The 15,988-nt window shown below is 40.4% G+C and overlaps 1 protein-coding gene across 1 annotated transcript in view; it reads right to left on the bottom strand.

The window, feature by feature from the left end:
• Positions 1-15,600, bottom strand: part of MRTFA (myocardin related transcription factor A) — a 48,026-nt gene extending 32,426 nt beyond the window's left edge. The window contains exon 1 of the mRNA XM_027885000.1: positions 15,100-15,600. Within this exon, the coding sequence (XP_027740801.1) occupies positions 15,100-15,226 (127 nt within the window). The 5' untranslated portion in view covers positions 15,227-15,600. The remainder of the gene's footprint in view (positions 1-15,099) is intronic.
• Between the last annotated feature and the right edge of the window lie 388 nt (positions 15,601-15,988).

Raw genomic sequence — 15,988 nt, forward strand, 5'->3', positions numbered from 1 at the left:
CTGAAAAGCTGAGCAGAGTGATTATACTGTTCTTGTACCATCTAAATTCTTTATCAAATTTTCCACAGTTTTCTTCCTGGAATTGCTAGCAGATGAGCCACTCTTTACTCACTCATCCTCCTTCTGCAGTGAGGCAAAATGCTACTGCTCTTTCGCTCTTCTGAAGTCTCCCTGCTGTTCCCAGATTTATTAGAATCAGTCTCTGCCAGACTGCTACAGACTTCATCAAATGACTTAAAATTCCCTTCGTGACTTCAGCTTCCCTTACGTATTTCCTAAATATATCTTATTTCTTTATCAGTTACCATCTACTACCCTTTTTCTCTACCCATGATACACACCTTTTATTTTTAAACCCTATGTCCCTTCACAGTAAGAAACTAGCAACTACCAAGAGAACTAAACTGGAGGAAAAAAAAAAAAAGGCCATTTTCAGAATACTTTTAATAAGTACTAAGTAATTCCTTGGACTTATGAATGTATACACATACATACTAACCACAAGTTGTAATCAGCACATAAAGCACTTTTTTTCCCAGGACAGCTTACATTTGTGACAGGGAGGAAGGTAAAAAGGATTAATTCAGTTCACTTCTAATTACATTTTGGCTTAAATAAGTACTTGGAGTTCCCAATGCCATTTCATATATTTAGGAGATCACCTGTTTACATGTGCAAGTGTGTGAATCCTATATATAGATTAACAGATGTCCCAAGCACCAATCCAAGGCTGTTGTACATGGAGCTCAGCCAAAGGTCTAGAATGACCAGAGAAATTCAAAGTTACTCTAAGACAGAAGTGTAAGTGTAAGTCTTTCAATCACAAATAAACAACCTCCTGTTTCCTTTATCCCTGCACTTAACCTTTAAATTAATTTTCAAATTAGGAATAAATCAGGCCATACAAAAGGGAGTATGTAACTGCTGGCCAGAAAGTAAGTTCCAAACTGGTACCCTTCTACTCACCTTTTCATTCAACTTGTGACACAGTCTGTGCAACATTTTGTGGGCTTTGTATGCTTGTCTGATTTTCCCACTCGAAACGGGGCGTAATTTAATTATTTCACAAGTATGAAAAGTTTGGAATTAATGTCTGAACAAGGTTTTTATATCACTAATGGACTGTTCCAAGAGTTAGTAAAACATTTCAGATAAATTTGGGAGCTAGTATAGAGGACTGCTGCCAGCAGTTTCAGAGAAGGAGCAGAGAACTGAGGTGGTGGGGGATGTATTAAATGACAGATAATATTGCGATATAGCTACCATCAACAGTTATAGTAAAATACAGCAAGTCACATTATTTTTCGTTCATCTTAGCATAAAACTTCCTCAATAGGGAACCCACAGGCCATATTCCAAGACCAGCTACTCATGGCTGGTAGCAGCTCAGATTCAGCAGTATTTATTTAATAAAGGGAGGCTGCACCCACCCGGACGCTTTCAGGACACTTACAGCTGCAGTTGTAGCACAGGGGTGCATTAGCAGCAAGCAGAAGCAAAACCAAATATCTACAATGAGCCAAGTTGTTTTTTGCAGCTCGTTGTCTAAATCTGCAGCAGCGTGCCTGCCCTTACACATTCATGTCTGAAAGTTCTTCTATTTCTAAACCACACTTTGTATTTAGTAGTGTGACTAGAACTACTACAGAGACCAGACTGCAGATCCTGCATCTCAGCATTTCAAGGCTGAAAAAAAATAAAAATTTCATTTTAAAGACTGTCACATACCAAGACAGGTGTGTGACGACATATTAAAAAAATATTCTGCATTTCCTGTTTTCTGAAAACTAGCGAAGGAAAACACACGGCTTGTGAACTGCAGCTCGTGGTGAGGCGTCATGCATGTCATACTGAGTGCAGACTTACTGCCAAAAGGAGTCTGTGTTCACATTGCTACAAAACCTTTTCTTCTAAGGAATCCCAAGTGATGCTCAAGGTTGCCCAACCAAGGTAATGATTAATCCACATAGGGTGGATTACAACAGAGACAGCTCGAGTAGTAGTGCAGAATAGGAAGGAAGGAAAGCTGCTATGGATAAATTAAACCCTACAGAGGGGCTGAGGGAGGCAGAACGCCGTGGAATTCAGGCTGGGATACCCATGCAAAATGGGAGAGTGCAAGACATAAACTTCATATTAATGACGTTCATGAAGGCTGAATGCTCACGGATGTGCTTTATCAATTTCATAAATTCAGTGAAAGCAGTCTGCCTGATAGAAAAATTCATCCTTGCAACCCAACCAATAAACCATGCGACTAGGAAGAGAAACCACTGAAGAACAAGTGAAATTAGCCTAACTTCATTATCTAAGCTGAGGAAAGTGCAAGCGTAAGTAAAAGCAGTAAAAAGCAATTTAATGCTCATAAGGGCTCATGGTCATTTATTTGTATGCTGTTCACCACCCCTGCATTCACACCCCATTTGGAACACACTGTGCTACAGCATCCTCTTAACTCACAAGACAGCATTAAATCAGCATGAGCTGGGATGGAAACTTGCCAGTTAGTTCAACAGCTCTACCTTTCTGTAGCAGCAAAGGTATTTTAGGAGAATTTTCACTGAGTAGGTCTGACTATGTTTACTTTGTGAGGGTCAGAGAACCCAGGCCAAGGAAACGTGGCACTAAGCCCACACGTACTTTCCAATCTTTTAGTCCAATGTGTTTAACACCATTAGATTAAGCCAACAGCCTATATGCAACCAACTTAATTATAATATGCAACAATAAAAGACAGCTTTGACAACCTGGCATATTGGCTGAACAAAACTGTCACAGCTGTTTGTGCAGAACTGGGGCCCCTAACTCGGACATCACAGTGCTGTGTAACTACTGCTTTGTAGGATGAAGTCACCTTTTCACTTACCACTCAGCCAGCAGCCCCTCTAATTACATTGAGAAGAGAACTTTTTTCTTAGTTTCTGATGAAATAGTCACATTTCACCAGTAGCCGATGCCCAAATCAGCTTTTGAATATGCAGTGCACCAGCTGTTGTTTTCAGTGGAGGCAGTATCCTGCATTTATGACTCAATTCAGTCCCTTGGAAACATGGTAAGAAAACCCTTCCCTCACACCAAAAAATGGTCTCTGAGCATTTTTCAGCTGTGCCACCTTACAAAACAAATGTTGACTTGTGTTAGCCTTTTCCTGCTTCAACGGGAAGCCAGATTAGATTCTTGTCCAAACACTAGTAAGGGCAGCTTAACTCTAGTTGCAACACCTTTCTGTACAGAAGCAGCTAAGGGAGGTTAGTGAACCAAAGTTTTTGTAGTGTCCACAAGAAACTGTGAGAAAAATTCAACTCTGATAGTTTGTGATCAATGAGTGAGAATACATACAATGGTCAAAATTAATTTTGAACAACTTAAATTGCTGAGGTGGATTACTTTTTTTGTTTTAGAGCTGCATTTTTCTGATGTGGTCGACAACACACCCCACACCACACAGAATGTGCTAGAATGGGGGTTACCAACAAAGAAAAGCTAACTTTTGGGGCCTTTTTTAAAGGCAATTTTCTGAGCCTAACAGCATTTTAATCCACTAACTGCTGATGGGGAATACATGCTGGCTTTGCATTTAAGCAGACCGTGCAGTTAACAGAGAAGCATTTAAGTGAAGCAGACTGTAAATGACACCCAAACTGCAGGGATTATATGACACTTTGCTACCCTGGGAAGGGGATGCCAGAAACTCATGTCCCTCGGTGGGGTGAAGGAGAAGCAGCAGATACACTGTTGATCCTCACAATTTGCAAGCATCCACTGTTGGGAATAGCAGCCACAGGGTTCTGTTCATCTCAGTGCATTTTAAAGAATAGCTTGGAGCAAGCCTGGGCAAAGGGACAGTTAAGCAGAAGTTTATTTCTTTACTATTTGAGACTATCTCTCATTCCACTATCCCTTTTCTCTGCTGAGGCAACAACGGCTGCTATTAAAATGCAGGCAGCTTCCTCAGCTCTTCCTTAGCAACCCTGCTACGGAGAAAATGGAGTTGGGGAGGGTAAAGATTAGAAAGAAAATTTGTTTTGCTCTCTTCAACTGTTATAAGAACCTTTCACACTGAAGGCAAAAGCCACTTATTTATATTCATGATGTGAATATAAATATTCACTTTGTGAGAAACAGGATTGGGATCACTCTCCCTTACACCCAAAGAGGAGGTTTGTGAAGTAGATCCTGAACAGAAAACAAAACCAGGATCAGGAGTGCTTCCCTACTGCAGGTCATATGAATGACGAAAGCAGATTTCTCAGCAGCACTGCAGAAATCAGCATGTCCTGCTGCAAAGTGCTGAGATGGAAAGGTGTCTCATGGCAAGTTAGGGAACACCGATAAACTCCTTACCCAGCTGTGCTTGTCCAACACAGACAACTGTAGGAACAAAGCTAAAGAGGAGGTTTAATCAAGAAAGCCACAGAGCTGCCTCAAAGGCATCTAGTATAGAGGACTTGAAACTTTTTTTCACGACCACCTTTACTCTTATCCTCTTAGGAAGTTTACGAGAACATTAAGAATTTGTCCAGATGAGAATAGGAATACAATTCTGCCTGATGTAGACCTAAACACTCTATCAAGTGATTCTTGAAAAACAGAACACATCCTTCACCTCCAAAGCAACGATTTTCAAAATATTTCACAGCAGATGTGCTAGTAATAATCCAAGGATGTAATTTGGTTCACATAACACTAGAGTTGGCTTTTTCCATGCAGCACTTCTAAAAGCCTCCAGGCTCTGAAATGGCCAGAAGCTTTTAAAAGCAGCTGAAAAGTACAGAAAAAGGAGTGACTGGTCAATTAAGAACATAAAAAGAGAAGGAAGAGAGAAAATTAACTGACTCTCACCCTCAGGATAAGAAGGGCTCGTTTCCTGATAAAATCACACTCTTCAAAGCTTCTACAGCCCAAAATGTTCTTGGGTCATATAAAAACATTGACATGACATGTAGCTTACACACACCTGCTGATATATTAGATGCCTTGCTTAAATGACCATGTTCCAGAAGACTAGTTTTGGCTACTAGAAACAAAAAAAACACAGGTACAGAGCAATAGTCCCTTTTTGTTGGGAAGATGCTACTGGAGAAATATGAAATAGGAAACATTAAAAAATATTTTCAAAGGATGATGGAACATATGCATGTATTATCTTTTAATGAGACAATTTTATGAGGCATTAAATAGCTCTCTTAGTGGAGACAGATAAATACAGATTCTTTGATACAGTTAATTTATCAGAGGAAAGCGGTCCCCAAAGAATGTAGAATCAGAAGCACATGCACAGTCAAAAGTAAAAGGATCTCCTTCCATCCTCACAAGGTAGCCAGCTCACATTGTGAGCACAGAACAACAAGCTACCTCAGCAGGTAATTTTTCAGGCTTCATATCAAATTCGACACACATGGAGATCACAGTTAATTAAAAACTGTATCTAGAAGATAAAACTACAGTTTACAAAAATTTTGTTAGGACACAGCATTCCATAACAAAATCAGTAGCACCATCCAAGGACCAAGACATAAACAGAATTTAAGATCCAGACAGGATGGAACAGTTACTCCTGTTAGTGGTTCTCAAAGGCTCAAGCCAGCATTGGTAAAACACGCAGATATCTAAGGATGAAGCAGTTCACAGCCTTAGAAGTTTACGGCCTCAGTCCTCATCCCTGCACACAACTGAACATGCTTATTTCACAGGTGCTGCTCATGTACATGACTCTAAATATTTGCAAACTTGATTATCACTACAAAAGTTATGCTAAATTTTACAGCCAGTGCATTTTACGGCTTTTAACTTTACATCCTTTCTTCATGACTTAACTCCTGCCATTTCCATTAAACACATAAGACTTAGGGAGACTTAATGCTGTTTTAATCACTGCTACTTTTTAATGTAATGACAGCTTTGTCTTCTTTGATACTAAAATTTCAAAATCAGATAAATTTACTACTATTAGTACATAAGTCTTTCTATTGAACACACAGAAGCCCACTCTTAACCATAAAATCTTGGTAAGCCTAATCGTCTATATCAGCACTTGCTGAAAATGTTAAAATACAACTTTAAGAAATTACCCTGAAATACATGTAATGTGGTATATTTAGAAAGATATGCAACATGTAAAAATGTGCAACAAGCCTGTCAACAGGAAAAGTTGGTTTGCTTTCTGTACAGTGTACTGATCCTTATAAAATTCTGTTTCAGTAATACTGGTTAGGTGAAAACTAAGGGTGTGAATAACTAGGCACATATCCGTATCTGTGGAATCTGGCTACCATGCATGATCCAACAAGATGACCTGTAACAAAATACCTAGGTGGAAAGGTCTACCTAAAATTGACCCACTGGTATCATAATACAGTAAATATTATCTGCAATTAGGGCTTGTTGTATCTGTAATCAGTGCTTCTTGATGCCATCTACACATCCACTGTTATTATCTATAGCTGAAAGAGAAGTCTTGAGGGGGAAAAACAGAGAGAATTTCCCAACTCCCTGTGTAAATGTGAGTCACACTCTGTAGTGATTTGTATATTCCCATGAAACAACGAACAAAGAGGAACTAGCATTGCCCTTAACCACCTTGCAAAGGCGACCCTAGAAAGAACTTCTCCCGGATAATTTAATATGACATGGCAGATGGGGACAAATGAAGAAAAAAGAAGGAATGGGTGGACAGACCCTGACAATTAGATTTACAGCTGTCTACTAATGTGACAGTACAAAAGGCAAGCTACACAAGGGAAAAACAAGTTTGAACCCTTGTCATTTTTTCTCTTGTAAAGATACAGGTATCTCTGCCTACAAGAAGAAAGAGCTCCAATCTTTTTGCTCTCCATAAGGATGGAACACAAGAGTTGTTTATATTTTTTTCTAAAAAATTATACAGAAGAAAAAAGAAAAAACATATTTGGAGGTACAGCAGAATCCGAACAATTTTTCACTGTATCTAAAACTCTGGGCTCAAGGAATGTGTTTTTGTGAGTTTCCAACAAGCAGAAAAAAAAATCAAGTATTGAGGCAGTGCCAAGACACATCCATAAAACACATGATTGATTAGACACGTTCATAACTCTAAAATTGATGATGAGAGCACCAAGAGACATGGTCTAATATTTTTCCTTCATAGTTCACCTCCCAGACGTCAATTTCTGCTACAGCTGAGTGCTCCAGTGTACTAAGAGCCTCACAGATCAAGGTCGAAAACTTCCTCAAACAATTCTGAGAGACTCTGTTGTTGGCCCAATGATTCAGCCTTCCTTCTGCCACAGGGCACCCTCTACAGATAGAGGTTGAAAGTTCCCAGGAAGCATCTAATAGTCAAGATACCGCAGATCTCCTGTGGCAACAGCTGGGACACCTCAACATATGACCTGTGTTTTGGGGTTTTCCACTAAAACGTGGAATAATTCTGTATTTCCAGGACCACTCAGATTCTTAAACCACCTAAAGATGTTTGGTTGACTGAAACCAAATGCAAATGAGAGCAAATGTGTTTTTCTACAAGTGGTAGAAAAAAAGACTTAGAAGTATGCAATTTAAATACAAACCCAGCGGTTCTTTAGAAAAGTAATTAACTAGTTATATAGGGAACTCAGAAAGCTGGCCCTTATAATTCTGAATTAACTAGCTTGAGCATCTCCCAGCTTCAGATGGTTCATTGTGCTGACAGTTATTTCATGGGACATGAAACAAAAGTGGTTTTGTCCAACGTGCATATTACATGCAAAATAAAGACTCAGAGCATTCCCTATCTAGTTAGCATTCCTGTCACCAGCTTCTGTCCAAGCCCTAGCATCCTCTCTTAGCAAGAATTTCAGGTGGATACTACAAGGAATGACCATATTTCTTCAATTCACGGTAGTGAGAAACATCCTTGCTGTTTTCTCAAAGACTGCAAAGAACACGTGCCACAACCATGTCATTTGTGGTTCAAACTAAGATCTTGGTCTCTGTACTGCAACAGTTTGACACCTTCTTTACAGTTTAAGTACAAATTCTATTAGAATTCTGTTGCTACTTGTAAAAAAGTTACAAGATTCAGCTTTCAACAGCATTCACTCTGCATTAGATATCAGTTCCTTAACAGTAGCCCAATACAGAAGCTGATCCCCAGAATTTGCCTTACACATAAAAAACCACATCCAAGTCCCTCAATATCTTTGAACTGAACATACAACATTTATCTACTGCATTCTACTTCCTTTCTCTTCGGATATTTACTTTCTTTCAAAGCTCTGGACTACAGATCTCCAGGACAGACTTTCCTGGGTTTTTCCATGAGGGGAGATCCACAGGATTGAAAACAAATCCGGCTATGAAGCTTAATGTGGTTCTCAAGTGTTATCATAGCTATAAATATTTAAATAATATAATTCTGTGTAACAGGTCAACCAGCAACCTAAAAAAACCCAGCAGTCCAGAATGGCCTGCATGACCACTGACTTCAGACTGGTGGACAAATTCTGTAGATGTTTCAAATGCTCCTGCTGGCTCAGTCCGCTACTGAAGGGCACAGAGGGCACTGCCGGCAGCAGCAGGTACTCCCACACTGATTACACACACTGCCAGATTCTCTCCAACTGCTGAAAGAGATGGGCTTTCACTAATATACTGACCAAAAGCAAGTGAAGGGCAGACACATTTCCCTTCTGCTGCTCCCTCCAGCAGAGAGGCAGGAGATGGCTACGTGGGGACAGCGTTTGCAGCCGCCGTACTCAGATCAACTGTCACATGTCAGCCCTGAAGATACAATCCTTGCTCTAAACTGCTTGCAGTCAGCGTGACAGATATTATTAGCAGCGGTAAAACAGTCTCTCAGAGAGACACAAAGGTACTATTAGTTTAGCATCTACTTCTAAAATGCTGTCTTCCACTTGTGAAAAGGGAGAATTTGACATCGGAGCACAGAAAAGGCACTGAGCTGGAAGCAGGCTTAGAAGGACCTACCCACATAAGTGTGACACACAAAGAGGCATGAAAGCCTAGGAAAGTGAAAGTAATGAAAAAGCACATCAGAAGAGCATCCACCAAAATAAGTAATGAAACCCACGCTGTTTTCAGGGGACAGGTTATACGCTGCTTGTAATACTGACCAAATTATGCAGTGGGAGTTTGTACATTCTGCCTTCCAGCACTGCTGTGAAATTTGTAGAGTTGAGTAACCAAAGAACACAGCTACAGCAAATTCAATTCCTTCAATAAACACAGCTATAGTCTCCATGCACTGATTACTAGAGAAACATGGAGCAGCACGAAGCTAGGGAAACTCCATACAGAGAAAACCAAAAGTGGATCTCTTCCTTCAGAGAGCATCAGCCAGTTTTGTCCCCAGAAATCCAGCTGTGCCCTGACAAGTGTTTCGGTAAGGAAGGTTACCAGAAAGATGATAAATGTGTCAGCTGGGAGGGTGTAACACAGTCCTTATGGGAAATACCCTCAGAATGGTGACAGGCCCACGAGCTGCCTCAAGGGATGGAGACCACAGAATGAGATCTTTACAAGCATGATTGCAACAGATGATACCTGCCCCTGTCATGGACAAAAAAACATCATAGGCTTCCACTGAAAACTTTCAAAAAGCTACTTTTTCTTGCGCAAAATTTGCTTTACAGCTGTTTATTTCCGAAAGCCAGTATTAAAATGAGATTGTCCAGAAAGCTTGCATTTCACCAATTTTTACTGTCAATTTTGCAAAGAATCCATGTTACAAAGCAACATACCCTCTTCCTTATTACTGACCTTTCACATTTCTTGTTAGCTGCATCAGGCCAAGTTTAACTTTAGATGGCAGATCCACAGGCTGGAAAGTTCAAATCTTTCTTTACTTGGAAGAATGCTGACTATATTACACACAATAAACTCTGACAGAAGGTCACCTGCACACTTCTACCCATCTCACCAAACACCAGGAAACATCCTGAATACCCTGATGAGCAAAAAAATAAATTTTTAGTAATCACCATATTGCAATGTATTTTGGCTACTACAGGTTTGCTCTTAGTTTGGAGAGATTCCAGGTTAGTAAATTTTACATAATGCAAGGGAAAAACATGGTATCTACTTTTACTAGCCTAAGTAAAAGAAAGAAAACCATGAACTCCGCTCCATGATAATGCCCTTCAGCAGATTATACATCCACTCACAGGCCTCCTGCAAGAAAAAGGAACACATTTTGCCCCACAAGGTCACTACGTGCTTTACTCTGATAAACTTAAGCTTCATCAGGAGTCATATCCCATTTTCTACCAAAGGCTGCAGAGGTTCTTGCCAAGAAATGTGCTGCTTTTACATTTTGGATTAAAATTTATTGATGCAGCAGGTGACAAAATCAGTAATTCAATGCTCAGAAAAGACTGGAGATATAGGAATTGAGGCACGAAATGAAAGATCTAAGCAGGCACTTATTTTTGGTATAGATATTCACTAAGTTGTTGATCAATGACTTGCAGGTGTGACAGCATGATGAAAATTCTGAGGTGACAGATCTTAGAGATGATAAAAGCAGTGAGATAAGATTTACACAGGCAGCCTGAGGTGGATCCAAAAACAGAAGGAAAAACCACAAGTGTCACTGACCCTCATCTTTGGGTAAGAGTCACAGTCACATCTGCCTGGCAAGGACTCTGAACAAGCATGTTAACTGCAGAAGTTCTTTCTGGATGAAAAGCAAGCAATTTGAGTTTAAAAATCATAGTTTTGTTTAAAAAAAATCTGCTTTTCAGTAGCTCCCAGGAAGTCTAAGCATCACCTGTTTGCTGTTTAAAAGTACAAATATAGATACTTTCTTCAAAAAAGAAACAACAAATAATTATTAGAAAATCAGTAATTTGAAAGCCACATGAGTTTTTTCAAACTTTATTAACGTGTTTTTCAATTGCTGGCATTATCAGTACCTCAACACCACTGCCACTGAACATGAAGCTCAGTTAAACTGTGAAGAAAATTCAGTTGACAGGGCAGGAAAAGTACTCACTGTGAATTTTACTTGGTACCATTACTAGTTCAAAGCATTGTCTGCATAAATGCTACTGACAGCTGTACCCATCACACCACACCCAGTTTCTATTATTTTTTGCTTTCTGCATGTGTCGAGTCCTTACACCTCCTTGCTCCTGCAGGTCCAAATCTGCAACTCTTTCCTTTTAGTATTACTTTGCACTAAAGAAAGCACTATAGTAGCCTTTTTTTGACAAATTAAGTATATCACAGTGCGGTAAACAAGTTAGCCTCTGTCCCTCTCCTCCTCCTCTTCCCATTCCCAGCTTGAAAATAGCTAGGGCTAAAGCAACAGCTGGGGATCATTACACTGACAGGAATAGTTCAGTAAACTGCAAGAGGGGAAAACATGTCACATCCAAAAAAACCAAAAACACATTAGGGCATCAGGACCAAAAAAAATATGTGAATTCAACTCCAGGGATAATACTGTGACTCTCCTTCCACTGATAACAACTGACTTATAAAAACCCTGGTCACTCAGTGTTAACTCTTTCCCTGAGCTTCCCACTCATGTCATAAAGCTAACAAACACCCTGAAACACCTCTAGTCCTCAAAGTCAAACAAGGCACACTGGCAATTAAGAAAAAAATAATTTAAGTTTCCAGCCAACTTCAAGCCACTTCACATAAATACACTATCATCTTAACTTCATTGCATCTCTTTTAAAGCGTAGTCACACTCTGTGGTTGCAACAAGAGGCTACAGGGAGTACATCTGGTGTGCCTCTGGATTTGCCACACGAAATGCCAGCAGATGAGCTCCCTGTATGTTCAACACATTTTCTATGTTTTAATGTGTCAAAGTAGTAATTGCATAAAAAATTCCGAACACTGGCTGCGTTAGGCCATAATTCAGAAAGGCGTCTGTGTGTTTTGTGACTGGTTTCTGACACTGCTTACCCCTGCATTTGCATGAGGCATTACTTTACATCTACCACAACATCTTCAGGTCCACTCTGAAGCAGGAAGACACAGATCACCCTTAACAGAAAAATGTCACCCTGCATTCCTGCGAAATGCCTCAGGCACAGGGGCTGCCCTATGGCTGGGGATCTCCTTAGGACTGAGAACTTCCAAGTCTACACGTGCAGGTTCTTCTGACCCCTCCTGGGTGAGGCACAGCCACAGGCCAGCTGGACCTTCAAGTGTCCACAGGTGTAATGACAATGAGCTCTAGACCACTCCTGAAGAAAGCCCTATGTCAACAAGCACTTGCATGACTCCTGATCTCTTCAAAGTACCGAACAGATATTAATAGTTTAATCAAAGGCTAAGCTAACTCAAATTACCTCCCATTTGCTGCAGACCAAGAATGTGCTCACAGTAAGTGCAGATCAGATGGCATGCAGGAACTTGTTTCTGTGTCTGGGCCCTGAGATACAAATCTTGGAAAAAGACAGGTGAGTTTCACTGTCAGCCCCCGAGTCACACTGAACATTTTTGAAGGGAGGACTTGCCAAAAAAAAGTGTTTAGTTTAAGACCAATGAATTAAAGAGGTAGCACAGACGTGGAAAAGTTGGAATTTAGTTCTGGAAGTACTTAATTCTAAGCTAGACTCACATGAACACTAACTGGGTTTTGAGCAGCTTTCTGCAATTCCCTCTTCATATCTTTCATGAAGGGCTACCATACTGTTGTGTTAATGGTCTAGGAACTGCAAACTGTGCTCAGTTATTTGAAAACTAAATCATTCCAAGGCATTCTTGAATAGAAATCATGTTTATGGATTCCTGAATTCTAGGAATTTTAAAAATAACTGCCCTAACACATATTTCAAAAAATGCAAAGCACAGTTCCCAAACTTCAATGTCAAGTCCTAATTCAAAAAAAAAAAAAAAAAAAAGAAAGAAATCAGATTTAGGAGACCGTTTGTTTTCCATGGGCAAGGAAGCAAGACATAGTCTATTCCAGATATCCACTTCGCATGAGGATCTTTAAGAGAATACATATGAGCACTGTAAGCATTAATACGATGGCCCTTATTTGCCCAATTTTATTAAGAGGTGGTAAAAAGCGAGGAAGAGAAATGCATGAATTTTCTCTCCTGGGTGACAACAAAACTAAGCCATCCCATTTTTAGAGGGACCAAACAGTAAGGTACTACAGTCATTATAGTTTCAGCTCAGTGCTAGTTATGGACTTCCAGAGCTTCCATAAGAGTTTACGTGTGGCGGCATCTGTCTCTCCACTACCCGTAAGATGTGGCTCTGTAAAATACAGTGCAGGCTACAGCAGAAATACAACAGGAATCTCCAGATTGCAGGAGACTTGAATGGAGCAGCAGCAAAGCTAAAGGGTTATTATTTTCCTCATCTGACATGAAAGAAGCTGGCAGCATCTATTTGTCTTCGTTTGGTAGCCGGTGGAAAGCAGCTACCTCCTCATCACATATGATAGCAAGAATCAAGAACTAGCAGTGGGGTAGGCTGATGGTATTGATAGACTCCGCAGAGTCAACACAGCTTTTTCAACAATCAGAATTATACAAGATTTCAATGGCCTTAATTAACTTCAACTTGAGACAGTGACAAACCTTTTTATATTGTTCAAATAAAGACAGAATTGCTTTTTCTGCATTTTATCATTTTATCCCACTGTACAGCTCAGGATATTTAGTGATTGGATAAAAGATGTACCCTGACACATCCAAGTGCAGAGTGCTCACCTTCTGCAAAAATCAATGCCTTGCAAATACGGGACAGATGCAAGTTCTGGCTTTTTAAAATTTGGGGTTGTTTTTTTTCCTCACAAGATTGATGTGCTGCAGCTCTTTGCTTCCAGAGCAGATAAAGCAATCTGGGAACGCTGCCTATACTAATGGATTTATAACTCCTGAACTTGAATTTGAGGACTGTGACTTCAGTTTTTTTTTTCTTTTCCATATTTTTTCAACAAGGAATATTCCAACAAAAACATGCAACAAAAAAAACAGTAGTATTTTTAAAAGCTAATAACAAGCTAACTCTTGATAGATGATAAAGTGGTTTGGTAGGGGGAGTGACAGTTGGGGGCAGAAACTTAGCAGTTTTGTTTGGCAGCCTCAGCAGGCCTAGAGCTACAAATGAGAGAAAAATCCTCTAACTGCAACTGCTAAAATCCTCTTCTACACGCTGGCCATCTTTATGTAACAAACATGGCCTTATTCTATTTGGATTCTTGTCCTCAACTCCTACCCCCTTTACTTTACCTTGCTCTCCAAAATGTCACTGAAAGTTATTTTCCCCTCCTCTCAGATGACATTACTCGCTCCCGAAATCAGTCACCACCCTATTTCCGAGGCCACTGTACTCCAGATCATTGTTCACTTCTGCAAGTTCCCGCTAAAATTTCACTTGTAGCCAGACAGATCCAATATTTCTGACAAAACACAAATATTGCTATGTTTGCTGTTGGCATTTTGTGATGTTCTGCCACTCTCCCCTGTAATCTTCTCCCAGTTCCTGTTTGTTGCTATTTATTATGCTGTGCACTCTGAATGGATTACTGCCTGCTTTCATCTTCTCAATCTTATTCGATCCCTCCAGATCCTCTTCTTTCCTTCTAGGTATCACTCCCTGAAACCTGACCTCTACCTGTTTACACAATCTTTCAGAGTTGTCAAACTGTCACTAAAAAAATCACACGTCTTTGCAGAACACCACTATCTAAAAATCACATTTAGGTATACACACCACACTCCTTGCACACTCTCGGAACAACAACATATAGAAACTTAAAACATGATACTCCAGAACAAGCCTTTATGAAACAGCCTTAAAACACTGCTCACAAGAGCCCTGCAGACACAGGGGAGAGGAGGAAATTTAAAGTTTGAAATTAAAACCTTCTAAATGCAAGTGAAACTGTCTCAAGGTCCAACACTGCAAGTCACTACATACAGTGTTCCAGGCTTGTCCAGTGACATGCTTGAGCACCCTCAGGGACAACAGGTCACAGGAGTCAGTGGGAAACCCAAAATCTGGACTACTGCCCGGAAAAGAAAAAGCAGGCAGATTCAATATGCAAGAGGGGGGGAAAAAAGCCCAACAAAAACCAAAACCAAAACAAAACCACAAATGAATTATACTGTGTCTACAATAAAGAAAGCAGAGCCTGCTAACCTTCTCGTAAGCTGTGGTATGAATCCTGATATGTGCCTGAACAGCTCTTCCCTTGCTTTGACACAGTCTCTGCAAGCGGCACAATCCCAACATAGGCAGGTTGGAGTGTCTTGGCTTTATCCAACATATTAGAGGAAATCCCTGGACCTGAAGGCAGATTCTGTAACACAGGAGGCGTCCCAGGAGAGTGGAAGGGGTGCTTAAATCCTCACAAGAGACCCAACGGCAATCCCTCTCTAGCAGGCTTCGGTCAGTGCACCGAGAGGTAGAGTGGAAAAAAAAATCAGTTTACTGCTCGATTCCAAGGCTGTGCTTGCACAGGAACAGAGAGGTTCTGGAAGCACTGACAAATCCTGATAGCCAACATCTAAAGCTTAAAATCAGCAAGTCTCTTGGCAAAATTTTTCTTCCTACTATGTCAGAGTTGAGACAGAATCTTCACTGTTTCAGCAAGCAGCTATAAGCATTCAGGATCCCAGTATGCAGAGCACTGCTTATCAACAGATGCATGGATTTTCTTGGGGCCACTTGCAGTAACAGCCAACCTCATTCACCCAAAATAGTGAACAGTTGGTTTCTCTACTCACACTACAGACACCTGCCAGACAGGCAATATCATGTGACTGAGCAGTACCCTCTCTCCCCCTGCACCTCCCCACTGTAAGCACACTGTGCACACAGCCAGAACACCACTGCTCTCAGCACAGAAACCACACGCCTTTTCTTTCATCTTGCTTAAATTCTTGGAGTTTTTGTTGTGCAGAAAGATGAACTGATAATCCAGGAAACAGTTTTCTTACGCATTTGCTCTGAGACCACATACAGATAGCAGGCTGCTTCTGTACAAGCACATATTCTTATCTCTTCTTCCTTAAATCCTCTCTCCCAA

This window comes from Empidonax traillii, unplaced genomic scaffold (genome assembly GCF_003031625.1).
Source record: "Empidonax traillii isolate 1590-97213 ecotype Southwest subspecies unplaced genomic scaffold, ASM303162v1 scaffold159:size1039807, whole genome shotgun sequence".
Taxonomy (NCBI): Eukaryota; Metazoa; Chordata; class Aves; order Passeriformes; family Tyrannidae; genus Empidonax; species Empidonax traillii.